Source organism: Bos javanicus, chromosome 12 (assembly GCF_032452875.1).
Source record: "Bos javanicus breed banteng chromosome 12, ARS-OSU_banteng_1.0, whole genome shotgun sequence".
Lineage (NCBI taxonomy): Eukaryota > Metazoa > Chordata > Mammalia > Artiodactyla > Bovidae > Bos > Bos javanicus.
In genome coordinates, this window is record NC_083879.1 from 68,873,000 (window position 1) to 68,900,142 (window position 27,143).

Here is a 27,143-nt window from a genome sequence, read left to right on the forward strand (position 1 = left end):
TCGACAGGTAGATTCTTTACCACTGAGCCACCAGGGCAGATAATGGACCATTTTTGAAATCTTACTTCCCTTGGCAGATAACTGGCAATCCTGCTATATATTTATTCATTCAACAGAAATTTCTTGAGCACTCAGGACATGCACAGTGCTGTTTACGAAGTCTCCTGGAGTCAGGAAAGCACAGATGCTTCTCAGCAAAATGAGGAGCTAAAGACCAGAATGGTTATGAAAAACGATGACTTGTGCATGGATCAACCAGCCCATCATTGGAGCAAATGCATTTTGTGCTTTTCTTCCCTCCAGATAGAAATGACTAATTATCCAGCTTCCTAATCGTCCCTATAGCCGAGTTCAGCAGCCACCGAAAGCAAATGTCAACAAAGTTTTATTTGGTTGGGAAGGAAACTTCCAAATTGATGTCAGTGCCCCCAGAGCCCTTTGCTTACCCGTGACTGTCCTACTTGTTCTGTGTCTGTTCACCTGCCTCTAGCCAGGGAAGCTAGTACGCTTCAAGAATAGTGACTGTACCAGCTATGTTTGTATCCCCAGTGGGTAGCAGAAATCCTAACTTAACAGAAAGTATATAGGAAGTGTTTAACAGATGAATGCTAGCAACAAAAGCCATTTTTCTTGTTTAACCAATGTACTGGAACTTTTTCTAAATTATAATAAATACATTTCCCTATCTCATGGAGGCTGATGGAGGGGGCGTCCCAGTGGCACCAGGGGTAAAGAATTCGCTTTCCAATGCAGAAGACACAAGAGACGCAGGTTCGATCCATGGGTTAGGAAGATCCCCTGGAGTAGGAAGTGGCAACCCACTCCAGTATTCTTGCCTGGGAAATCCCATGGAGAGAGGAGCCTGGCGGGCTACAGTCCATGGGGTCACAAAGAATCTGATACAACTGAGCACAGACACGCTGATGACTTATGTCTAGGATCTCTCTCCCTATCTCATTAAACAGATTTCACTGAATGTTTTTGCTTGCTAAGTCAGGGATTCAAAGTATATTGTGTCAGTCCCTGGGCTACAGACTAGCAAGCTCCAATTTTTTTTTTTTTTTTTGACTCTCACATCTCTATCAGCAAAAATTCAGAATCATAGATACCCAGGATATTTATAACTACTTATGCATAAATTATATATAACACTGCTACACTAGTATATTCTGTACCTTGTGAAACTTATGCAAAGAAATAGAAACTTTTGAAAAGTGAGAGAAAATGCAGAAGCTTTATTATTTGTACTTTGTAAAGTTGCTGATGTGAGGGCTATGTCATGCCTGCCATTTTATTATTGTTTCCTTGTGCTTGCCCTGTTTGAGAAGAAAGAAATCCAAAGTTTCTTTGCAAAAGTAATTTTAAGTCACTGGTCCATTTAATGAGTTAGTGAAAACTGCATCATCTAATCTATAGATGCATTTAACCAGCACATATGAACTGTGGTAGATTTCAATACCCTAGAAGCAAGCTAATGAGGAGAGAGGAAGATCCATTCCAAGCCTTTTACCAATGTAGAAATCTCACTCTTTCTACAGGATAATTGAGAAACTGCCACTGCTATATGAACTCATTGAAGGCATGTCAATCTGTAGATAGATGAAATACTAGAAAGGCTTAACTCCCCTTATATTTTTATATTTAAAAATAGAAATAGAAGTTCTAATGTCTTTGTCTTGAATCACACTGAATCATCTTGCCCACCCCTAAGGATGTAGACAACACCCCATCACCAACCCCCAACAAACACAAGCTGGAGACCATGGCTGTAGGCAACACCCTTATCAAGCTGAGTCGTTAAAAGGAACAATTCTAAAGTCTGTGTTTGAATTTGAATTTCCTCTCCACCATTGACTATATGGGCTTCCCTTGTGGCTGAGCTGGTAAAGAATCTTCACCTAATGCAGGAGACCTGGCTTTGATCCCTGGGTTGGAAAGATCCCCTGGAGAAGGGAAAGGCTACCTACTCCAGTATTCTAGCCTGGAGAATTCCACAGACTGTATAGTCCATGGGGTCGCAAAGAGTCAGACAAGACTGAGCGAACTTCACTTTCACTTTCACTGACTAGATGTGTGGCCAATTTTTTCACCTCTCTAAACCCCCTTTTCCTAGTTGCAAGCAGGGAGTAATATTTCAGCACAGAGTTGTGAAGATTGAATGTAAATGCTTTAGCTCTAAGAAAGCTCCCAGTTAGCCTCCAATTGTTTTGAGTCAATTACTGCCCTAGGCTGAATATAGCAAGGCTCTTAAACATCCTGTGTCCTGACAGTAAAGTCTTATTTCTTTTCCTAACTTTCTGCTATTGTTAACTTTTTCGAATGACACTAAAATGGTTGGAAAAATAATAAAATTTACATCCGTATGTTCTTTGTGTAGATTCAATCATGGTTGACTTTTTTGCTATTTTCAAGTCTAAGACAAAATAACACCTATCTCTGAATACCTCCTTGTGAATCTTCTAAAAGCAAGGACAGTCTCCTACACAACCACAATGTCAGGATTACACTTGAGAATAGTAACAGAAATTCAATAATATCATCCACTATTTCATATTCAAAATTCCTTAATTATCTCAAAGCTCTATTATCCCTTGGTACCCATCTCCAGATCCAAGATTCTGTTAATGTCTTCACATAGCATTCGGTTGTTATGCTTTTAGAGGGTTTTGGTTTTTTTTTTTTCGTTTACAAAAATTTCCCTTTATTATTTTCCCTCTTCTTTTGAAAAGTCAAAGCCAGCTGTCTTATATAACATCCCACACACTGGATGTGTCTGATCATTTATTTATGGTGTTACTTAATTTATACTTCTGTCCCTAATATTTCCTGTAAACTGGAAGCTGTTAAGTCAGAAGCCCAATAAGATTCAAGTTAAATATCTGGGGCAAGATTACCTCTTAAATGAAGTTACCAGGCGACAGTGCTTGGACAGTCCTTCTTTCTGTTCTTTGTTTTTTCTGATTCCTTTGATTTCAGCAGCCCCTCCACTTTGTTGCCTGCCTCTCTCTTTTGTGTAATTGTACAGTCCTGTAGGGTGGGTATGAAATTGGTACCACTGTGTTTCTATAGCTAAGTATTCAGGACCCTTCACAGGTGTAAACGGAGTGTCTGCCTTTACTGCAGCCAGTTGTTGAAACTGAGTCAGAAATCAGAATCAAGTCCAGGTAAGTTCTATCAGAAGGCTCACATTCTCCCAGTGGATCCCAATGGTGCCTGTTTGGATCAGATTCCTATGGCATAACAGAAATTGTTGTTTAACTTTCACAATCTATCAATAGCATAGATGAAAAATATTTAGTACACAGATATTTCTAATATTTAGTATAGTATTCCTAATGTAACACTGGATAAGCGGTAAATATAATTTGCAAGTATTAGAGAGAGTTCATTTGGGAAGCAGGGCAAAGAAATTAGAAATTCTCATTTGATCCCAGGTCTTTGTTTCCATCAAGTTTGTGTTGTTAATGAATTAGACCTCACTCTTATTGTTAGTGATACATTTTCACCAAGAGTACTTGCTAACATGAAGCTTAGCACACAACAAAAACTCAGATCTAGAGCTACAGAAAAGTTACATTATTATTCAAAAAGAAAAGTGTTGAAAGTGTCAGTCGCTCGGTCATGTGTGACACTTCGCTCCCCGGGAGCTGAAGCCTGCCAGGTTCCTCTGTCCATTGAGTTCTCCAGGCAAGAATACTGGAATGGGTTGCCATTCCCATTTCCAGGAAATCTTCCCAACCCAGGGATCAAACCCAGGTTTCCCCCATTGCAGGCAGATTCTTTACTGTCTGAGCCACCAGGAAAATGAAAAAATATTTCTAAACGATGTGAGAACTGAAAGATTTTCTTAATACTAAAAAACTGAGGGCAATCATCCAGCTATTCTTTAGAATCAAAGGCATATTCCTCTCCGGTGGCTAATAGTGTCCATTTTTTTCAGCTGTCTGCCTCACCACTCCAGTCTGGAAGTGAATTGGATGGTGTTTTCGTGCAGAATGTTAAAACAGCTTTTGCATCTCTTACTGCTTCTTTGCTGTTATCACCTTCGATTGCACAATGAAAATGCCTGGCTTCTGAAATGCCAGAGTGAACACGACCTGATTAGAAAATGTGCTGTGTGAATGGCCAGAAGAGACCCACACTCCTCACTAAGGCAGATATTAATACAAGTCCTGGGGGGACCCTCAGGGCCTCCTGGCCCTTTTGAGATAAGAACCCACATGGTGTGACCCTCAACTATTTTCTGTTAACTATAAGGTCTGTGACCCTGTAAAGTCTTTGCACTTGTGCTAGTTTGCTAGGACTGCATAATCACCAACTGGGTGACTTACAATAATAGAAAATTTTTCACAGTCTGGAGGCTGAAAGTCTGAATTTTTGCTGCATAAGTGATTTTCTCAACCAGCATTTATTGAACATGTACTGTATGCTGAAACCTGTGTGTCTAACTCATCCCAGTTTGCCCAGGACTTTTCAGTTTTTGCACTAAAAATTAGTGATCCCCCTAAGTGAAAGTGAAAGTGAAGTCGCTCAGTCGTGTCTGACTCTTTGTGACCCCATGGACTGTAGCCTATCAGGCTCCTCTGTCCATGGGATTTTCCAGGCAAGAGTGCTGGAATGGATTGCCATTTCCTTCTCCAGGGGATCTTCCCGACCCAGGAATCAAACCCAGGTCTCTTGAATTGCAGGCAGACACTTTACCGTCTGAGCCACCAGGGAAGCCCCCCTAAGTCCTGGGCAAAACGGGATGGTTGGTCACCCGACCCCTTCTAAGCACTGAGAATAAAGACAAATTAGAACCCTGTCCCTCCCTTCAAGAAGCATGTGGTCTTAGAATCATAAAAATTAGCCATTTATAAAGGATTAGAGCAATCAGTACTCAGAATCATGAATGGGGTCCCTCTTGGAACTCAGAAAGTTCCATCCAAGTCTCATGGGTGTCAGGGGAGGGGATGGCGTTGAAAATAAACCATGAAAGATATAATGCTTGAGTTTGATTAAAAGAAAAAGCAGCATAATATACACTTAGATTTGGCAAATATCGAAAAAGGAGATACCTGTGGGATGTCATGCAATTTTCTTCTTTCCCTGTGTCGAAAAATGTATATAATTGGTTCAGACTCCAACAGCTTAAAGGTGGGGTTTCTGTATGAAATAAGAAGAAAAGAGAAGGCTCATTCTTGGTGTATCTATTGTGGCATGGAATAGAGCCTACACTATTTCCATCCTGAAGCTGGTGGCCATTTTCTGAACTGGTGATGAATATGTAATACATGTTTCTCCCTCTGGGGTTTGCATTTGAGAACAGTGAGGATAAGTGGCCTAAAGGAATAATCCAGGTTAGAGGTTAGGGACAACAGAATGGCACTCTGCTGAACAAATCACATGTGAAGGATTTTATTTTTTGACATGTTTTATTTTTTTAATTCAAACTTACTGAAAAATTGCAATTTTTGAAAAAGAAAGTATATCTCCTTCTAGATTCACCAATTATTAAAAATTTCTTACATTTGCTTTCTCACTCTCTCTTGCTCTATACATCTATATGTTTTATATTTATTATTCCTGAGCCATTCTAGGGTAAGTTGTGGAAATCATATCTCTTTAGTTCTATATACTCCAATGTGTATCTCCTAAGAACTTGACATTCTCCTGTGTTATCACAATAGGAGTCCATACTCAGGAAATTTAACATTAATACAATATTATTATCTAATACAGAGTCAGTGTGCAAATTTTTCCAACTAAACATATCCTTTTTTGGCAATTATTTTTCCAATCTATTATCCAATCCAGAGCCATCCACTGTATTTGGACACCATGTCCCTTAGTCTCCTTAACCTAGACAAACTTTTCAGCTTTTCTGTATCTTTTATGACTGACCTTTTTAAGGAATACAGACCAGCTGTTTTGTAAAACATCCTTTAGTTGGGGTTTGTCCAGTGTGTCCTCATGATTGGATTGAGGTTGTGAATTTTTGCTGTGTAAGTGATGTTTTGGTACTGTCCCATCACACCTGGAGGTACCCAGCACCAAGGTGTTCCATGACTGATCCCTTGGTTAAGTTGGGGGCTGCCAGGTTCCTGCCCTGTAGAGTGGTGACCAGTTGTCCTCTTGTAATAATAAGTAATCTGTGGGAAATGCTTTGTTGTTGTTGAGTCACTCAGTTGTGTCTGATTCTTTTGTGACCCTGCCATGAGCTGTAGCCTGCCAGGCTCCTCTGTCCCTGGGTTTTCCCAGGCAAGAATACTGGAGTGGGTTGCCATTTCCTTCCCCAGGGGATCTTCCCGACCCATGGATTGAACCCATGTCTCCTGCATTGGCAGGCAGATTCTTTACCACTGAGCCATTAGGGAAGGTCCAGGGGATGCTCTGGGATTGTGTAAATATCCTGTTCCCCATCAAGCTTGTACCCAGTATTCTTTGCACTTGTGCTAGTTGGCTAGGACTGCATAATCACCACCTGGGTGGCTTACAATAAAAGAAACATAATTTTTCACAGTCTGGAGGCTGGAAGTCTGAGACCCCAGTGTCAGCAGGGCTGTTCCTTTCCAAGAGGGAGAGTCTGTCCCAGGCCTGTCCCCCATCTTCTGTGGCTCACTGGCCATCGCTGGTGTTCCTTGTCTTATAGAAGCATTATCCCAATCTCTGCCTTCCTCTCCACAGGGCTTCCTCCCTGTGGGTATCTCCGTATCTAAATCTCCCTTTTTGATAAGAATGAAGTCATTTTGGATTAGGGCCCACCCTAATGACCCCATTTTAACTTGATCATCTACAAAGATTTTATTTCCAAATAAGGTCAAGTTCACATTCACGGGCACTGGTGAGCAGAATCCATCTTTTAGGGTGGACACAATTCAACCCACAACAGAAGCTATTGATGATACTCACTGAGATCAGTTATTACTATGAGATGGCTGCAGAATGGTGACTTTTCTGTCATACTTTCAACATTTCTTAGTTGAGGTTTCAGGGATTTGAAGTTTTTTGAATAGTTGTTAAACACAGAGTGTCCATCCACCTATGGCTGGACGGAAATGGCTACACATATTTAAAACAAAAAAATTTTAAAAACCAGTGACAATATGCATACACATCTGTGCTAAGAATGGTGAGCAGAAAAGAACTAGCATCACTGCAGTCCCTTTAGCCAGTCAGAGGGGCTTCTCTGGTGGTTCAGACAGTAAAAAAATCTGTCTGCAATTAGAAGACCCAGGTTTCATCCCTGGGTTTCGAAGATCTTCTGGAAGAGGGCATGGCTACCCTCTCCAGTATTCTTGCCTGGAGAATTCCATGGACAGAGCAGCCTGGCGGGCTATAGTCCACGGGGTCTGTAGCAAAGAGTCAGACACAACTAAGTGGCTAATGCTTTTTAGGCAGTCAGACTGGCTGGAAGGAGGGCCAAGGGGGCAGTCTGTGGACCAAAGTCAGCACCAGTGGAGGAAATCAGAGAGTGTAGTTTTTAAGCTACCCTGAGATTTACTGAGTATAAGCCACTGTTTGGAATTTCATCACTTGCAGATTTTTTTTATGCTCTGAAACAAAAATAACATCACACCATTCAAGGATATGTATCAAGGTCTTAGGTTCAACATTCTGGTCATCTTCAGTACCTGACTGGTGAACAGACATTTCCCAGGGCTGAAATCTCTGTCATCATCAGAATCACAAATAAGCAAGGACCAAAAACTGTACAGTTCTGGAACTACTGAGAAATATAACTCGGGACAACATGAAATGCTCTTTTATTTTTTTGTGTTTCCTCTTAAACCTGACAACGGATCGTTGAAGTGTTTTCTCAGATCTGTACTGCATCCACAGTAAACACAGAATACTTTGTTTCCGAAGGCCACTGATCACAAGTGTGAGTGGTCCTCCCTTCTAGGATGCTGTATAGGTCTGCCAGGCTATCACAATGAGGTGTGGGTGGCTTAAACCACAGAAATGTGTGGTCTCATAGTTCTGGAGGCTAGAAGTCGAAAATCGAAGTGTCAACAGGACTGGTTGCTTCTGAGGGCTGTGAGGAAAGGATTTTGTCCAGGTTTCTCTCCTTGGCCTGTAGATGAATGTTTTCTTCCTGCGTCTCTTCACACTGTCTTCCTTCTGTGCACACCCCTATGGTCAAAGCCCCGCTTTGTATAAGGACACCGGTGCTATTATATTAGTGCCAACTAATGACCTCATTTTAACTTTCCTTACCTCTGTAAAGATTCCAGATCCAAATAAGGTCATATTCTTGAGGTTCTGAGGGTTAGGACTTGAGCATATGAATATCACAGGACATAATTCGAGCTATAACAGCGGCGTTTCCACCAACCATAGATTTTCCCCATGTTCTTATAGACAGAGTAGAACATCGTGGTGTGACTGCATGAACCTTGATTCTTCCTGTGGAGCCAAAATGTTGCTGAATCCCTGTCCTATCCTTTCGGCAGACGAAAAGTCAGAGCTGAGCCTGAAAGCCCTAGAGTTGCTGGTACCAAGCTCCTCCCAGCCATCCAGCCACAGGACTGTGGATTTTACGCCTACTCGTATTTGGAATGACTCTTGTCTCTGCTGCTAGAGATTTTAAAGTGGGTTTAGGGTGCTCCTCATCGTCCAAGAGTGTACTCTGTGGGCCTGTCCACTGGTCAAGAGCAAGGGTCACCAGCAGCTGAATTAGTGACTATATTCATTTCTTGCAGAAACGAGTAGACCTTTGGGGAACACAATGTATCTCTTTTTTCATCCCTTAGGTGTTTATCTGACCTCCAGGCAAATGAATCCTGAAGATCAGATTGAGGATGTTTGCAGTAGGGAAATACCTATTTCTCCCAGCCGGAGTGGGACCCAAAGCCAGTTGAGATGCCTCATAAGTTTTTTTTTTTTTTCTTATATATGGCAAAACCAATACAAGAGCCTCATAAGTTTTTGATTCAAAGGATGGGAGGGCAGAAAAAAAATGGAAAACCAAGAGTCAATTATCTGAGAACCCTCTGCCAGAAGCTAGAGGGAAGTGGAGGAAGGAGGAAGTGAGGCTTCCCTGGGCAATAAGTCCTACAGAATGGGTTCTCTCTTAAAGGTGATGGGGAATCTGTGCTCCTCCCATCATGGACTCTAACCTTCCCCTGCGCGTGTCCTGGTGTAGAAACGGACGATGCCCGGCGAGAATGTTCACTCTCTTTCCTTGCTTTCTTGATCAGGTCACAGACATAAAAGAGAAACTGAAGCTCTCTAAAAAGGTCTGGTCGACATTGCCCTATACCATCTGCAAGGATGAGAGCGTGACTGCGGGCACGTCCAACGAAGAGGAATGTTGGAACGGACACAGCAAAGCCAGGTGAGGGTGGCTTGCTGTTCTTGTGGAAGGGATACTGCACATCCAGTCCTGGAAGGCTCTCCTGGCACAACGCTGCAGACCTGTTTATGAAAAAACCAGCGGAGGGTGGAGCGACAAGTCGTCACTTAGCGACAGCTGTTCAGAGTGACAGGTTTGATGGGCACCTGGGAGCGCTAACTCTCAAGGTGCCATTAAGCGTGGAATCCTTGTTCTGCACGCCGCCCCCGTGGACGAGGATGGAGGGATGGTGACAGATGCCAGGTTACGGATATCTTGAGATCACAAAGAGCTTTTTATGTTCTCTTAATGACTTTAAGGTAGCGGAGCTATTTTTACCCATAGTTAAATTTGCACAGCTTACTGGGGTTTTTTTCCATTACAAGTTAAACAGGAAGTGAACATTCAACTGTAATTTTTTTCACCCTGGGAGAAAAAGAAAATACTGAAGTCTGATTCGAAGGGTAAGGGAAAAAGAAAATAACAGACAACCAGGAAAGCATTCTCCTAAGTCTGGTGCCTTAGAAAGTCCCATTGGAATCTCCCGCTGAGAGATGGCTCTGTTTTCCTCCTCTGCTCTGCTGCCCAAGGCTACTGCCCCTTGGTATGGAATTTCTGACTTTCTTGATTCAGCCCAGAAATGGGGTTGGCCTGAGTTGTCATAGGGTGGAGAAGTTGGACGGGAGAACTGGCTGGGAGTTGGCAGGCAGGGCAGACACCGGGAGAGGAGTCCACCCAAAGCCTCCTCAGCAGGGGCGCAGGTGAGCAAAGCAGCTGGTAAATTGGATTCAAGGAATCTTTGGGGATCAACAGGCAGGTGGAAGAGCTAAAAGAAGGGGTCTGTTCTGGGGCCTTATTGGGCATTTTTGAGCATATGAAACAGCTGTGATGAAAACAGAACAAGAAGATTCATGGATATTAAGTTCAGACAGAGCTGCAGGAGGCACGGGTGCAAGTGAGGTGCTCATTGGGTGTAATTTCTTACACTGCTGAGTTGCGTTTTTAGCTTCTATTGGTAATGGCATTATTAGCCACCCTGGAGAGAGATTAGCAAGAGGAAAACAAGACAGCTGTTGAAAGAACTGCAGTCATTTCAAGTTACCCCCCAAATATCCATGTGACAGTCTTAAATTATGAGGGTACCAAAGGCTTTTCACAGTATCAACAGTGCTGCCCCTCAAAAATGCTTAGTAACTTAGCAGTTTCCAGTCTTCTGTGAAGGGGACCTTGGGCCAGCAAATTCGGCTGTGAATTAACAGCTTCTAATGTGTCTTTTCCTAATGACTGTACAGAAAGACACTGTAAAGGATGACCAGATGGTCTAATGAATAAAGTTGATTTTTCAAGCTGCTCCATTGCCCATCTGTGTTTACCTTTTAGCCTCGGCTAAAATGGTGGCTGTGTTTTGAACTGCATTCCCATGGAGAGTTACACAGGTTACTGTATATTAGCACATGTGCAAATTTTTTTATTATTATTATTTTTATTTTGGCTGCACTGGGTCTTCATTGCAGTACGTGAGCTTTTCTAGTTGTGGCGCGGGGGCTCTAGGGCATGCAGGCTCAGTGGTCACAGCAAGGGGGCTTAGCTGCCCCTCAGCATGTGGGATCTTAGTTTCCTGACTGGGGATCAAACCAGCATCCCCTGCATTGGAAAGTGAATTCTTAACCACTGGACCACCAGGGAAGTCCCTGTAAATTCTTACAGAAGAAGTATAGAGAAAGGTTTGCTGCAAGGACTGGGGAGGGGACTGCATTCCATCAAGAAAATGAATGGGGAAGATAAAGACCATGAGTCAGAGCGAGAAGAGCCTGGGATGGTTCAGCCAAGTTCCTCATTATGCAGTCAGGAATCTAGACAGGGTAAACCATTAGTCTAAGTGTAGCCGATGAACTAAGGTGAAAGCTGACATCTCCCAAACCCCAGAGAGTATTCTTTTCACTGCAGTTTGTTGTTGCTGTTTAGTCGCTAAGTCCTGTCCAACTCTTTGCAACCCCCTCGACCGTAGACTGCCAAGCTTCTCTGTCCATGGAATTTCCCAGGCAAGAATACTGGAGCAGGCTGCCATTTTCTTCTCCAGGGTATCTTCCCGACCTAGGGATCAAACTCACATTTAATCTCACAATTTGCATTGCAGGCAAATTCTTTACCACTGAGCCACCTGAGAAGCCATTTCATTTCAATACCCTGACTCTAAACAACTGACAGATATATACTGCCATCCCTGAACTAGGAGAACAAATGAAGTAGATTCTTTGCTCTTTCGTTCGTTCAGTCCATCAGCAATCTTGTTAAGCACACCCTCAGCCCAGGCGCTGTGCAAGGCTCTGTCAATTAAGTACTATGTGATGGCAGTGGGGTGTCACATGAAAAAGCACAGCTACTGGAGGCAGGACAGTGGACTTTGGAACTTTAAGTGCCGTCGCGTTGGCCTGTGGGTTGGGAAAGGACCACATAGCCAGGAGACACACCTGCTCAGTACTCAGGGACCAGACTTGAATTTTATCCTGAGTCCATGAGAAGCCATTAGAGGATTTTATGCAGGTGAGGGAAATCATCAAATTTAATACAATAAAATCATTTGCAGGAATATTCCAGACTTCAACCCAATGTATTAATAAAAAGATAACACTGGCAAATATTTGTGACTCAAATTATACTTCCATTGAAAAGTTATAATTTCACAGGGTTTTCTTAGTTCTCTTCTTTTTACTTCTTCCATTATAATGAACTCTTAATATTATAACTTTATATTTAATAACCTTGTAAGTAGATAACCAATACAGACCTGTTGGGTTAAATTTAATTAAAGCTTTCTTCTCATCCAAATATTAATTGATCTAGGAACACAGGAGAGAAGTTGTCACTAAAAAAAAAATTCCACTGAACTATTCTGTAAGTTGAAAAATCTATTTGTAATGCAGACAAGGTATTTTTTCCCTATTTTTGAAGTATGGACTTTCAAATGAAAGGCCTTCTGAAATGTTTAGAAATGCTTGTTAAAAAAAAAAAAAAGAAAGGTTATTCTTGTCACCCTGTGAAACAAAAGAAACAGAACTTTTATTTCAAAAAAAAATCTATCAAGTGTGGAACAGCAATGTTAACTAGCATTGATAGAAATTGTCTGGAGTTTTAAAACTCAGGCCTGTGAGATGAGGCTGCCAGTAACCTAGATATTTCTTCCTCTTTGTACAATATTTCATCCTTCCAATTCCTTTAACCACAGTCTCTGCAGCCCTTTTATCCTAAGTACTTGCTCAGACTTGTCTGCCATCACCCATTTTTCTCCTGATTGCTTTCTGAATGCTGCTCTAAGCTCTCTACTGTACTTCCTTGATTCAGAAGCATGTCTATTTCATATGTTAACATTTCCAAAATCAAAATGACTCCTACAATAGATACGTCGCTCTGTGTCCCCAAGTATGCATTGTTTTCCCCCAGTATGTATTGTTTTATAATAGCTATTACAAAATGAATATCGCCTGTTGAAATTAGTGATGACTTTGACACAAAACAGGATACACACAGATGTGCCTGCTATGGCAACTGCAGGGTAAGAGCGGCTGCGTTGAGGTGATGGTCAAGGATGTATGAGCAGTGTCTCCCCTAGAACATGGGCCCATCTTCGTTCCTGCTCTCACCTTCATCCATCTCTGGCAGGTCTCAGTGTGCTTCAGTAGCCCAGCAGGTCTGGAAACAGAAGGTCAGGTAGCAGGAAGAGAGTGTGCCCTCTGATGGGAGGAAATTGTGGGCTCGCCCGTGACCCTGTCAGCATGGAAACCTCCATTCTGACAACAGGACCAGGTGGTCAGGAAAGGTCCTCGTCTACTTCTCCTTCCCTTGCCACCCTGTTGGGACAATTCTAAAGACCAATGCAATAAAGTCTGTGAGAATAGCTGGTAACCTCTAAAGCAGCACCTCTCAAATGGACAGGCTAAAATCTGGGGGGTTTTGTTAAAAAATGCAGATTCTGATTCAGTAAGTCTGCGATGGAACTGAATTCTACGTTTTTAATATGTTTCCCAGGGAAGCAAGGGTTTCTGGTCCAGGGATCGCATTTTTGAGTAGCAGGGCTCAAAGGCAGAGTTGCCAGCTTTGGCACCTAAGAAAAGCGGACACCAAGTGGAACACACTCACACTAAGGATTCGTTGTCGATCTGATATTCAGATTCACACAGTCCTGTGTTTCATCTCGGCAGGCCTCCTTTAAGTTCCTATTAATATGTAAGATATTCCCTTTTTTCAGTTCACGCACAAGCCTTGGGGAACATGTTACGATTTGCTGTTTTCTCTTCACCTTCAAGGATACCCTTGATGTTTCCTTTAATGGGCTTTTGCTTCTATTACAAATGGCAACAGCAACTAGATTAGGCAGGTCGTGTGGTTCATACGGAACATCACGCACTAAAGATAGCTGAGCCCGAGCCAGGTTAAAGTCCTCTCGACAACAAATTGCTTAAGCTTCACAAGTGCATCAAGAGGGAATTTTGACTTGGAAATGCAGCACAGCTTTCTCAAGACAGGATACTGTCTCCACAAACCTCTGGTCTCTCATGAGATGCCCTTGGGGGCCAAGAATGGATGCTTTGAATCCCTGGATTCAATGGATGCTTTTGAAACCACATTCAATTAGTGTCCTAGCTCATGCTGCTGTAACAATGCTGCCATAGACTGGAGACCTTAAGCAAAATTTTATTTTCTCATAGTCTGGAGGCTAGAAGTCAACAAGGCTGGGTTCTAATAAGAGCCCACTTCCAAGCAGTTGTTCTGAGCTGTGCCCTCAAGTGGCGGAGGGAGAGAGGGCTCTGGTCTCTTCCTCTTCTTGTAAGGGTGCTAATTCCATCATAGGGGCTTCACCTTCATGATCTAATTACCTCCCCATGACCCCACCTCACAACACCATCACACTGAGTTTTAGGGCTTCAATCTATAGATCTTAGCAGGACACAAACATTGTCTACAGGGCTTCCCAAGTGGTACTAGCAGTAAAGAACCCACCTGCCAATACAGCAGACATAAGAGATGCAGGTTCAATCCCTGGGTCGGGTAGGTCCCCTGGAGGACAGCATGGCAACCCACTCCAGTTTTCTTGCCTTGAGAATCCCATGGACAGGGGAACCTGGTAAGCTATAGTCCTCAGGGTCACAAAGAGTCAGACATGATTGAAGCAACTTGGCACGCACGTGCATGTAGGTCAATCCCAGCTTTCCCAATTCATCCTACCCGTCCCCCCAACCTCCTCCCCACGTCCATACATCTCATTCTCTACATCTGTGTCTCCATTCCTGCCCTGGAAATAGTTTCATCTGTACCATTTTTTTTTCTAGATTCCCCACATATGCATTATTATACAATACTTGTTTTTCTCTTTCTGACTTAACTTCACTCTAGGCTCATTTATGTCTCTACAAATGACCCAACTGACATAACCATGTTGAATCACATCACCTGTGTCTTTCATGAGGACTTTGTTCTCTTCACAGGGATCCTTTTTCTAAGCTCACAGATGTTAAAAAGAAAAAGGGAATGTAGAAGATAATGGGATGGTGCAGGAGGAATGTGATGAAATCCAGTCTGAGGCAGGTCCCCAAAGCCTATGGATCCCAGGACAGAACATAGACAATCTCAGAGTCTTCAGGGTTTCTTGAGTTAGTTATAGCCATACTCTTTCTTTTCTCCCTTTAAAGTTGGCAAGACAGCTTCCTGGTTCCGTCCTTGTCAGCTAGTATTTAGCCAGAGCTGTGTCTTTTCTGGAGAAGGCAATGGCACCCCACTCCAGTACTCTTGCCTGGAAAATCCCATGGGCGGAGGAGCCTGGTAGGCTGCAGTCCATGGGGTCGCTAAGAGTCGGACATGACTGAGCGACTTCACTTTCACTTTTCACTTTCATGCATTGGAGAAGGAAATGGCAACCCACTCCAGTGTTCTTGCCTGGAGAATCCCAGGGATGGGGGAGCCTGGTGGGCTGCCGTCTATGGGTTCGCACAGAGTCGGACACGAGGAGGCCATCAAGAGGCCGGCTGGGAGACAAGGATTAATTGGATCCGTTGGTAATGCAGCTTTTGCCAGGAGTCTTTGCTGTCTTTTAAGGCATCTGATCCTCACAGAAATAACTGTGTCCCCCAAGGAAATCCTCCCTGAGGCCAGGAGGTAAATACAGTAAATTGTAGGAAATAGGAAAAGTAGAAAAATCTAGAAAATAGGTCAGTCACTCTCAGCAGCCACCAAGTGGATTGACTAAGTGAAAAAACTAGGAAGTCATGAGTGGGTACATGCGAGCAGCTGGCAGAGTGGTGAAATGGTGCGTAGTGATGAGAAATGTGTCAGAGACAGCAACTTGGCAGATCTGGAGTATTGTCTTAGTCTGATTGCAGGGTATGTCCAAAGCAGTCCAGCTGTGTTTGAAAGAACTATAAAATATTTGATGTATACGCAGCCGGGCAAGCATCTGGGGAAAGTGGGAAGCCTGTCTGGGATGAGAACAGGCGACTCTCCAACCTGGCATAGCTAAAAGCCCGGTTCCCTTCTCTGGGATGTTCAGGAGGGAAGACCCCACGAAGGCTGACTGCCTTGGGGGGAGCAGGATACTGTGTGCCCCTCCTGGAAATGATAAGAAACATGGCTACAGACAGGAGGAAAGAAGCATGTTGTGTCGGCAGCTCGGAGCCCTGGGGCCTGGCTCGTGGGTCTTTCCTCCCTCCCACCCTGGAGTCTGCTGACTCCGGTTCTACCAAGAAAGGATGGTGTCGGCAGCTCCTGCCAATGAGTTGAGAAGCCAAGTCAAAGAGTTTAGCTTCTGTTCACTGGCACAACCAATGAGCGGTGTGTCCTCCAAGGGTTCCAGGCCATTTCATGCCCCACATCCTCCAGCTGGAGGAAAGCCACAGCAAATCACTATTCTGTCCATGAATCCAGGCTTTAAAGCTTGGAATTCTGCTGCTGTCAGCCCTCCTAAGAAACAGGTTCAGCATTTGAGGGAGCTATGTTAACAACTTAATTTTCATAAGGATGCATTGCAATTGTATAGTGTATTATATTTGTCAAGCAATTTCATATCACTTTACTTAATATGGCAGCTTATGAAACAAACAAGGTAAATATTATATATACAGATATATACATACAGTTATATCCCTTATATAATGGCTTTTATATTATATGGATAGTACTGTGTGTGTGTGTGTGTGTGTGTGTATATATACACTACTTACTATGTATATACATATATAGTGTGTATATATATATATATATATACTATATATGGGCTTCCCTGGTGATTCAATAGGTAAAGAATCTGCCTGCAATGCAGGAGGCCCAGTTTCAATCCCTGGGTCAGAAAGACACCTTGGAGAAGGAAATGGCAACCCACTCCAGGATTCTTACCTAGAGAATTCCATGGACAGAGAAGCCTGGTGGACTACAGTCCATGGAGTTGCAAAGAGTCGAACATGACTGAGCAACTAACACTTCTACTTTCACTTTTCACATTATATACATATACACATATAAATATAGTGCATATATATAGTAGCCAAGTTAGTTACCCATAATCACACAGCTGGATTCCAGAGAGATCTCAGGTGTCCTGGGTCAGCCTCTGTGCATTTGACCATGTCTCAGTGTCCCATCTCTTTGAAGTACCTAAGGCCACAGACAACTCCAGCTCAAAAGTCTTCAAGAATTTATAAGTCCACTTAAAACCTAAAGTCATAGTATGTTTTGAATAATACCACTTTGCAGCAGCCCGGAAAAATGGAGAAAGGAAAAATAGAAAAGTTCTCAAGAACTTTAGAAAAATGGTACTTAAAAGTTAGAAATTTTAAAACTGTGGTAAAACATATATAACTTGGATTTTAACATTTCTGCCATTTTTCAAGTGTCCAGTTCAGTGGCATTAAGTACATTCACAGGGTTGTGCACCCATCACTGCCATCCATCCACAAAAATCTTCACCTTCCTCAGCTAAAGCTCCACACTCAAACAATAATTCCCCACACTTCCCTTCCCCGCTGCCAGTCCCAGCCACCACCATTCTGCTTTATGTCTGCAAATGTGACTATTTCAGGTACCTTCCATAAGTGAAATTATACATTTGTGCCTCTGTGATCGGCTTATTTCACTTAGCATGATGTCTTTAAGATTCATCCATGTTGGCATGTTGTCGTTTTTGTTGTTGTTCAGTCGCTCAGTCATGTCCGACTCTTTGTGATGCCATGGGCTGCAGCACGCCAGGCTTCCCTGTCCTTCACCATCTCCCGGAGCTTGCTCAAACTCCTGTCCATTGAGCCAGTGATGCCATCCAACCATCTTATCCTCTGTCTTCCCCTGTTGGCACGTTAACATGTGTCAGAATTTTTTTATTTTTTTGGCTGTGCCATATGGTTTGCCAAACTTACCAGATCTTAGTTCCTGACCAGGGATTGAACCTGAGTCCTCAGTAGTGAAAGCATGGGGTCCTAACCACTGGACCACCAGGAATTCCTGTTCTTCCTTTGTAAGGCTGAATTATTTTATGTATAGACCACTTTTTGCTTATGCATTCATCTGTCAGTGGGCACCTGGTTCGCTTTCACTTCTGGCTGTTGTAAATAATGCTGCTGTCAACAGAGAAATATCTATTTGAGTCCTTGCTTTAAATTCTTTTGGATATATACCCAGAAGTGAAATTGCTGGATCAGATGGTAGCTCTATTTTTACTGTTTTGAAGAGCTGCCATACTGTTTTCCATAGTGCTGCGGCATTTTACGTTCCCTCTAGCTTGAGCAGGAGTTGATATTTCTCCATGCTCCATCCATCCCGAGCCCACTGACAGCAGCATCCTGGGTCCGGCATGCCTGCTGTGCTGGCCAAGTCACTCATCACACAAGCTTCACAGTGATATCCTCCACCAGAACCCCTTCTGGGAAGACTTCTAGTCATATCCTCACCTGGCAGAGGGGCTGGGAAGCCCTGTGTGGCCCTCTTTGTAAGGGCTCTAGTCCCAATCACGAGCGCAGAGCCTTCTTGATCAAATGCCTCTCCATCTAATCCTATCACTTTGGGCATCAGGTTTTCAACAGGTGGATCTGGGGAGAATGCAAGCAAGCCGACCATAGCAGATGAGAAGATATGTAATTCTGCCAAACTGCCATGATTTAGCCCCTACATGTGGTCTTACAAAATTGAGGGTAACAAAATTGGGAAGCTATGCTTGACTCTTCCCGGATGCCACTTACTTTCCACACCATAGCACTAGGTGGTGGCAAATAGTGACACCTCTCCAGTTGGTCACTTCTGGGCTTTCCCTGCCCCAGTTAAATGTGGAGCCAGCCTCAGAACCTGGGCTCTCTGTAGCAACATTCTCCTCCCTTCCCATGTCTCCCAGAACCATGACGGTACAAAAATGCCCTCACATCAAAGAGCTGGTGCAAGATCTAATAAAGGGAAGAATATTATGGGCTCAAAGGTGCATCCATTCTTGCAGGATAGCTTCCCCAGGGGCTCAGATGGTCAAGAATCCGCTTGCAACACAGGAGACCTGGGTTCAATCCCTGGGTTAGGAAGATCCCCTGGAGAAGGGCACGGCAACCCACTCCAGTATTCTTGCCTAGAGAATCCCCATGGACTGCAGCCTGTCAGGCTCCTCTGTCCATGGGGTCACAAAGAGTCGGACTTGACTGATCGACTAAGCACAGCACACAGCACAAAGAGATCAAACAAGAGAGGCAACAAATAACTGGGCTGGCGCTGAACTGGGCTTCCAGGTGTCCCCCAGGCTGCACTCTGGACATCCACAGATATGGCCTCTGGATATGCCCCTGGGGTGACAACGTGGCCATTTTCTTTTCCAACTGTGTTTTTCAGTGTAAGTTTCCATATAGTCTCTAAAGTTCCCCTTTGAATACACTGAAAGGAAGAAAGGTTCTTAAGGACATAGGTGCATTGTTACTTGTTTTTATTGTAAGTGGCTGAGCATCGGCAGATGCAGTTAGAGGCTGGGTTTCTTTGGCAGTCTTGTATCGTTCCTGTGTGCTCAAACTCCCAAGGGTAGCGTTCCCATGTAAGCTATCGCAGTCGGCTTCTGATAAATGAGTCTCAGCTAGCTGGGCCATGCACACAGCAGCTGAAAGAAACAAAGCCCTCCTCTGACTCAGCACAGGTACAGCCACAGGGATCACTGTTCAGAATGTTAAGGGACAACACCAGAACCCATGAGCACCTTTTAGCCCCTCCGCTTCTGTGCCAGCAGAGGCTGGCCGACCCGTGGGTTGTGTATTTCAATGGGCTTTAGTGATTAGGTAGAACTCACCAAACCTGGCACATATAATTGAATGTCAGTAATAGTCAATCAACGTCATATTTCAGAATGTATATCAGGAAAACAATCTCAGAATCTAACAAAGTTTTATTGGTATACCAGATATATGAAAAGGCAGCATAGAAGTTACACTTTAAAAATAAATATAGCTCCCTGACTCTTCTTCATTTCAATTAGGACATTTTTTTAAGGCAGTAAATACGGTGAAGTTTTATGGACCAGAATTTGTAGTGCACTCTGTATGTTTTATTTTTCATTATACAATGAATATCATGAATGTTCATGATCATCTTGGTTGTTCAAGATATGGATAAAGACATGGAGCTTATTCAGAGACCTCTAATGTAAAATGGGGCTTCCCTGGTGGCTCAGATGGTAAACAATCTGCATGCAAGGCAGGAGACCCAGGTTCGGTCCCTGGGTGGGGATGGGTAAACCAGTTCGTGTACAAACACATCAGGCATAAGATTTCATTACCTGAAAAATGGCTTAAATATAAAAGTTTCTTTGTGTGTTTTTATTTCTTCTTTTGGAGGCTGACAGACAGAGCCTTTGGTTTTGGAAACTTGCAAAATAACCTGCAGGAAGGGGAAGAATTTTAAGCACAAATATATTGTATGAGTATATGTACATAGGAAGGACAAAATAGAGGAAGGGAAAATTTTTTATTTTTAATATATTTATTTTAATTAGAGGATAATTAATTTACAATACTGTGATGGTTATTCCCATACAATCAACATGAATCAGCATTAGGAATACATATGCCCCCTCCCTCATGAACCTCCCTCCCACCTCTTTCCCCATCCCACTCATCTAGGTTGCCGCAGAGCTCTGACTTTGGGCTCCCTGCATTATACATCAGACTCCCTCTAGATATTCATTTACATAAGGTAGTGGGCTTCCCTTGTGGCTCAGTTGGTATAGAATCCACCTGCAATGCAGGAGACCTGGATTCAATCCCTGGGTTGGGAAGATCCCCTGAGGAAGGGAAAGGCTACCCACTCCAGTATTCTGGCCTGGAGAATTCCATGGACAGTCCATGGGGTCTCAAAGAGTCGTATAGGACTGAGCAACTTTCACTTTCAGTGTATATGTTTCAATACTACTCTCTCATATCATCCCACCTTCTCTGAGGAAGGGAAGTTTTTTTCAGCTTTCAAGCCACATCAGGAGAGGCAGTTGAAGAATGCTAATGATAGCAACTAGGCAGGGCTGCCACCAGTCCATCAGATGCCTGGGCTGGATGTTCTGGCACCCCCCGCCCTCCTTGAAATCTACTCTTCGTCCTTCCAACCTTGGTCTGTGTCCTAAAGGAGAACATCTACATATCACATCAGCTGGATAACCCTTCCTTCTGGTTTCCAGTTGGTTTCAGCCAATGGGAGGCAGCAGCCAGAGGTCAGAAGGAGGGACTGGAGAGGTCAGGATATCATTCCCTCTGCTCCCTCCTTGAGGGACCTTGCTTTGGCAGCTGCAGCATCTTCCGGCCACATTCCGTGGCTTCAGAGCTGGTGCATTCTGGTAACAGCTCCATCCCTTCTGGCCGTTCTGCTGTTGCCAGCCCCAGGGTTCTTCATCACATTGGCTTCCTTCAACCCCGTTCACACCTCTGTAAACTGTCTCTTCTTTAACTCTCTTTATTGCTCCTTTGAGTGTGCCATCTGTTTCTTGCCAGACAAATATAGTGCCTTTGTAGGAATTAGGGGGGAAAAAGCACCCAGATGGGTATGCAAGGGTTCATTATACTATTGTCTTTACTTTGGTGTATAGTGAAATTTTCTAAACTAAAAAGATTCCCACAGAAGAAAAGGAAAGGAAAGAAAAAGGCACCCCTTTTGGTGAATGGTGCCCTGCAGGTGCATTCAGGCTGGCCTTCAGCCCCATCTCCCTCTCTCAGCAGATGACTTGGTGCAGTGCCCAAAATACCCTGCCGAACTTGGAAGCCCTATGAAAGAATGGCGTGCATGCTAAGTCACTAAGTCCTGTCCGACTCTTTGGGGCCCAGTGGACTGTAGCCCTCCAGACTCCTCCATCCATGAGATTTTCCAGACAAGAATCCTGGTGTAGGTTGGCATTTAGGAAGATCCCCCCGGATCTTCCCCATCCAAGGATCAAACTCAAATCTCCTGCATTGGCAGACAGATTCTTTACCACTGTGCCACTGGGAAGCAGGAAAGAATGGGCAGGTCCCTAAAAGCTGGAAAACATCTTAAAGAGAAAGTGAGGATTGACCTGGGTCTTTAAAGATATTTGGAACTTAAATGGAAAAGTACATTGCCAGCAAAGATAAGATGAATCCCTGCGGAAGATTGCATAAGGCAAGGAGTGCCCCTTGAAAGGAGAATTGAAGCCTGAGACAGTAGAGATGAGGTAGAAATGGGCTTGGAGTGCTGAGCCATAAAGTGTGAATTGGAGTTTGTGATCAAACAGGCAATATGATGCAGTGTTTGGACACATGGGCTCTGAAGTTAGATCCATTAGCTCTGTGACTTTGCACAGTAACTAAGCCTCTGTTTTCTATTACACAAAATGGGGATAAAATAGTACCTACCTCCTAGATTTGCTGGGAAATCGAATTTTTGTAATGCAGGTAAAGTGGTTAGCACAATGACGGGCATTAAGTAAGCACCCCATGGAGATTAGATACAGAAGAGTGACGTGATGAAAGCAGTATTTTGTGAAGCTTAGCCAGACAGGTCATTTAGGATGCGCTAGGATGGAAAGACGGAGGTAAGGGGAGGCAAGGAATTCTGAAGCTGCTGTAGCCCTCTGAACTCCAACTCAGGACACAGGAAACAGGAAAGAAGCTGTATGTGTGAGAACCTTGTGAGAGGAGGAGAGGGCCTGAAAGCAGATGGGTCACAAGAGTAAGGAGTCTGGCGCTGCAAGCATTTTGCTAAGATCTTCAGTCTCTGCTGGTATAAACACACATGGGCAGCTTAAGCAGTTGACATTGGAAGGACTGACAATTTGACATGAGCACAAGTTTTAAAAAATGGTGATATAAATTTGACATTAGATTTTACTCTTCTACTCAGTGATGAGTTAGACCCAAGATTCTAGTACAAAATAAAAATCCTAATGGACATTTAAAATATTCCAGTGATCACTGGTTGCTCCTCCAACTTTCCAAAGATGGTTTTTTGTATCCAGAAGTTTGTTCTGATTAAAACCTGGAATCAGACCTCCTCGATTGAGGAAGAGCACCCTCGTACAAGGAAACCCTCTAAGGTCACGTATAATTTACAAGCTCAGGTCCTACTAGCAAAATTCACAGGATCACTGAGTGAGCTGTCAAGTCCTTGACTTAACCATCTTAATGTTTGGGATGGAGGGAGACAGAGTAATTAATTTTAAGGAATAATTTCTGGAAGTCCTTAGATGAGCATTTATTTGTAGGCAAGCCTACATGAGAATTCAGTGCCATTTAGAGACAGCTCTGAAGCCATTTTAGCCATGTCTCTCTCTGGGAAAACGTATGCCTTGTATTCACTGTTTGGCGTTTTTTCCAGGAAACCAAGCCCAGGTTTTGCTGACGTTCGGGTTCACTGTTAGAAAGAGCGTGACAGAATCTGGTTTCAAGGTGCCTCCTGCCTCACCCCAACTGGTTTCTCTCTCTGTGCCCTGCAGGTACCTGCCTGAGATCATGAATGACGGGCTGACCAACCAGATCAACAACCCGGAGGTGGACGTGGACATCACGCGGCCTGACACGTTCATCAGGCAGCAGATCATGGCTCTCCGTGTGATGACCAACAAACTGAAGAACGCATACAATGGCAATGACGTCAACTTCCAGGACACGAGTAAGATAGCCTTTATCAGCACCCTCCAGAGTGAAAACCGTTATAGAAGATGATTCTGTAATTTGTTTTTTTTTAAGAAAGAATTTTATTTTTTTTTTTAATTTTTGTTTTGTATTGGAGACTTGTCATTTAGAGAGCTTCCCTGATTGCTCAGCAGTAAAGAGTCTGCCTGCCAATGCAGGACATGCAAGTGACTCGGGTTCGATCCCTCGGTCAGGAAGATTCCCCCGGAGGAGGAAATGGTAACCCACTCCAGTATTCTTCCCTGGGAAACCCCATGGACAGAAGAGCCCGGTGGGCTACAGTCCATGGGGTTGCAAAGAGTCAGACAAAATTTAGCGACTCAACATCAACAGAGATGTTTAACCACGTTGTTTTGGTTTCAGGTGTAGAGCAAAGTGATTCAGTTATACATATACATGTGTCTATTATTTTGCAAAATCTTTTCCCATTTAGGTTATCACAGAATATTGAGCATCATTCCCTGTGCTATACAGTTAGTCCTTGCTGCTTATTCATTTTCAATATATCAGTGTGTACCTAGTGATCCCAAACTCCCAAACAATCCTTCCCCACTTTCCTCATGATTACCGTAAGTTCGTTCTCTGAGTCTGTAAGCCTGTCTTTGTTTTATGAATAAGTTTATCATAATTTTTTCTTTAAGAGCAATGTGTGCCTTGGCTCTTTTGTGTCATTCTTACCTCATCTGCAAAGTTCTTTATAGGGCAGAGAGCCCTGATCTTTCTTTAGGATACGACTAAAATCATAGCTGCTCCTAAGGAGTAGTTTCAGTGGCTGACATTCAACTGTACCAAAACTAAAGTTCAGTTTTGTCTGCCAGTTAATCCTTTAACTACAAGACAGCAAAGTAATGTTTTCCCCTCCCCTTTCCCCATCAGCATTTATGTGTCTGCCTCAAACTTCCATCCTTCCTCCCAACCACCAAGAGAATGTCCTCACGATCACTCAAGATCACTTCAGGGAAGCATACCTGAGTTAGGATTGTTGGGAGGTTCGTCTGAGGCCATGTGTAAAGGAGCTAAGATGAATATCTCATGTGCCATGAAGTCAGTTGCATTGTTCTCTCTCTAATTGTGCACATACAAGACCCACTGACTTGTATCTGAATTCTTGAGTGAAATACGAAAATGCTGATGTAATATTACACATGACTATTTTATTAAGATTACAAAATACCAAAAGTGATTTTGAAAGACTATTAAGTACATGTTGAATGAAAATAACCATATTTGGGTTTTGTCTAAGTGGCTTCTAGATGTGTAACTATAAAAGCAAGGGTGTTTTTTTTTAGTTTGTTTGTTTGTTTTCTGTTTTGTTTTTTTTTTAATATATATTCTTATAGAGAGAGTTCTTGGGAGAAGATTCCTTGAACATAAGATGTGGAGTTGCCAGTGATTCTATAATTTGGTCACTGAAGCAAAAGATGATGCTATGTGCTTGAATTAATGAGATAGAAAGAAACAAGTTACAGATGGGAGACATGAAGTCATCTGAGTCTTAACCATCATTCTACTGAGTTTTCCCCTGAAGAAAATTTTTGGAGCTTAATTCCACTTAAAATAACTCAAAAATTAACTTTCTAAGTGCAGGATCATTGCCAACCTGATAAACTTGCTGTAAACTTTCTCAGTCCTCCCAGTATTTCTCTGCTCTTTGCTAAATGTCTCCTTCCCTCTTCAGAAGAGAAAATTACACTAGGTTTCAGCCTTTGCTGCTTCTCCCCTGTTCATTTCTTAGCTTCACTCCTTTCAATTTATCTTTTCTATCTTCTCTGTCTAATAAAGCACTTTGTCATCAGAGAATGACTATTGGATTAAATAATTCAAGGCACATAAGAATTAGTTGATGTTGGCCTTGGTTCTCTCTCCTCTCTGACCTAAAGAGGTTGTATACATATCAATCGGCAAAACTTAAGATATGTCCTGGAGAAGACATCCTGCTCCATTTCCCCCAAAAAGAAAATTAAAATCAGCAACACTCAGTATCACTTTGCTGTAACCTCAGCACCAAACTTAACCTCCTGTTTTAGGATGAAAGTGAAAGTGTTAGTCGTTCAGTCATGCCCGACTCTTTTTGACCCATGGACTATCACCCACCAGGCTCCTCTGTCCATGGGATTTCCCAGGCAAGAATACTGGAATAGATTGCCGTTTCCTTCTCCAGGGAATCTTCCTGATCCAGGGATCGAAGCCAGGTCTCCTGCATTGCTGGCAAATTCTTTACCATCTGAGCCACCACGGAAGCTTATTTTAGGATACTGTCTGTCTTATAAACCACTATCATATCTTATAGTCATCATCACCATTATTGCTTCTGACATTTTTAAAACTCACCCCTTAAATACCTGCATTTGTGATTCCTTTTCAGAAAGAGATGGAGCCATTATTTTTCTCAGCTAGAATTTCCTGTCATTATTTGCTTACCACATTTTTAATATTCTAAATCACCTCAATAATATCTCTGTAAAGGTTATGTAACTTCTTGTTCATAATGCCAGTGTGTAAAACAATTCCCTTAGCAATTGTGATATCTCTGAATTTAATTAATGGGCATTTTCCCCCTTGTGAAAACGACTAAAGATAAACTAGAGAAAATGTTAAGAAGCCAGTATAGTATATTCAAGTGTTCTTATGTGGTATTTTAGATGTCTCATTAAGAAAACAAAAATTACACTGGGACTTCCCTGCTGATCCAGTGGTTAAGACATCGAACTTCTACTATAGGGGATATGGTTCAATTCCTGGTCCGGGCACTAAGATTCTGCATGTCATGTGATATAGCCAAAAAAAGTTCAAAAAAAATTTTAATAAATAAAGTTGTGCTGAGTTGAGCCTTGCTTAGTGGGGAGGTACTGGAAGAGTCCTGACATCACCTTGGCTTTCCTTAAGTACCACTGTCTAGCAGCCAAGATGACACTGGTCTTCTTGGAGCAGCTCAATATATACATCACCATTTCAGACCAGCAGGGAGACATTTAGGGCTGTTGAATGGACTCCATGGAGTACACGGGGGAAATAGTAAATGTCATTACTGTGTTTACCACTACTACATTTCCTAAGCCCTCCCAGGAACATTATCTCACTTATAACACTTATCTCACCCTGTAACCATTCTATGAAGTAGGTAGGATTATTCTCATTTTCACAGGTGAACAAGCAGAGCCTAGCAAGGCTAACTGACTTAAATAAAAGACAGCAGGTTAAAATCTAAGTCGTCTTTGCTGGAGGAACAGTGTATTTCCTATCAAGCATCATTGCACACATTGGGTTTGGCGCTCTCACATTTTTTCAGGGGGTCTTCACCATCCTCAACAAGGTAAATGTTATTGTCAGTAGGTATTGAGTTGAGGAAACAAAGAAGTTGAAAAAAGTGTCCAAGGCATATTTAATTATTCAGTAAGTAATTATTATTGTGCACCTACTGTATGCCAGGGATCATTAAAGCCAATGCAGATACAGAAATGAACAGTATATACAAAGTGTCTGCCCTTCCTCAACAAGTGTACATTCTCAGGGAGGGAATAAGAAAACAAAGAGTTAAATAATAGAGTTGCAAACGGGGATAAGTACTTTCACATAGTTAGTAATGGATGCTCAGTTGGTAAAAGAATCTTCATGTCAATGCTGGAGACCCAGGTTCAATCCCTAGGTTTGGGAAGACTCCCTGGAGAAGGAAATGGCAACCCACTCCAGTATTCTTG

General features: G+C 42.9%; 1 protein-coding gene across 2 annotated transcripts in view; it reads left to right on the forward strand.

Moving 5' to 3' along the window:
- Positions 1-27,143, forward strand: part of GPC6 (glypican 6) — a 1,234,631-nt gene that overhangs the window by 1,201,028 nt on the left and 6,460 nt on the right. For both annotated transcript variants that reach the window (XM_061435212.1, XM_061435213.1), the window contains exons 7-8: positions 9,183-9,319; positions 23,247-23,422. In XM_061435212.1, the coding sequence (XP_061291196.1) occupies positions 9,183-9,319; positions 23,247-23,422 (313 nt within the window). The remainder of the gene's footprint in view (positions 1-9,182; positions 9,320-23,246; positions 23,423-27,143) is intronic.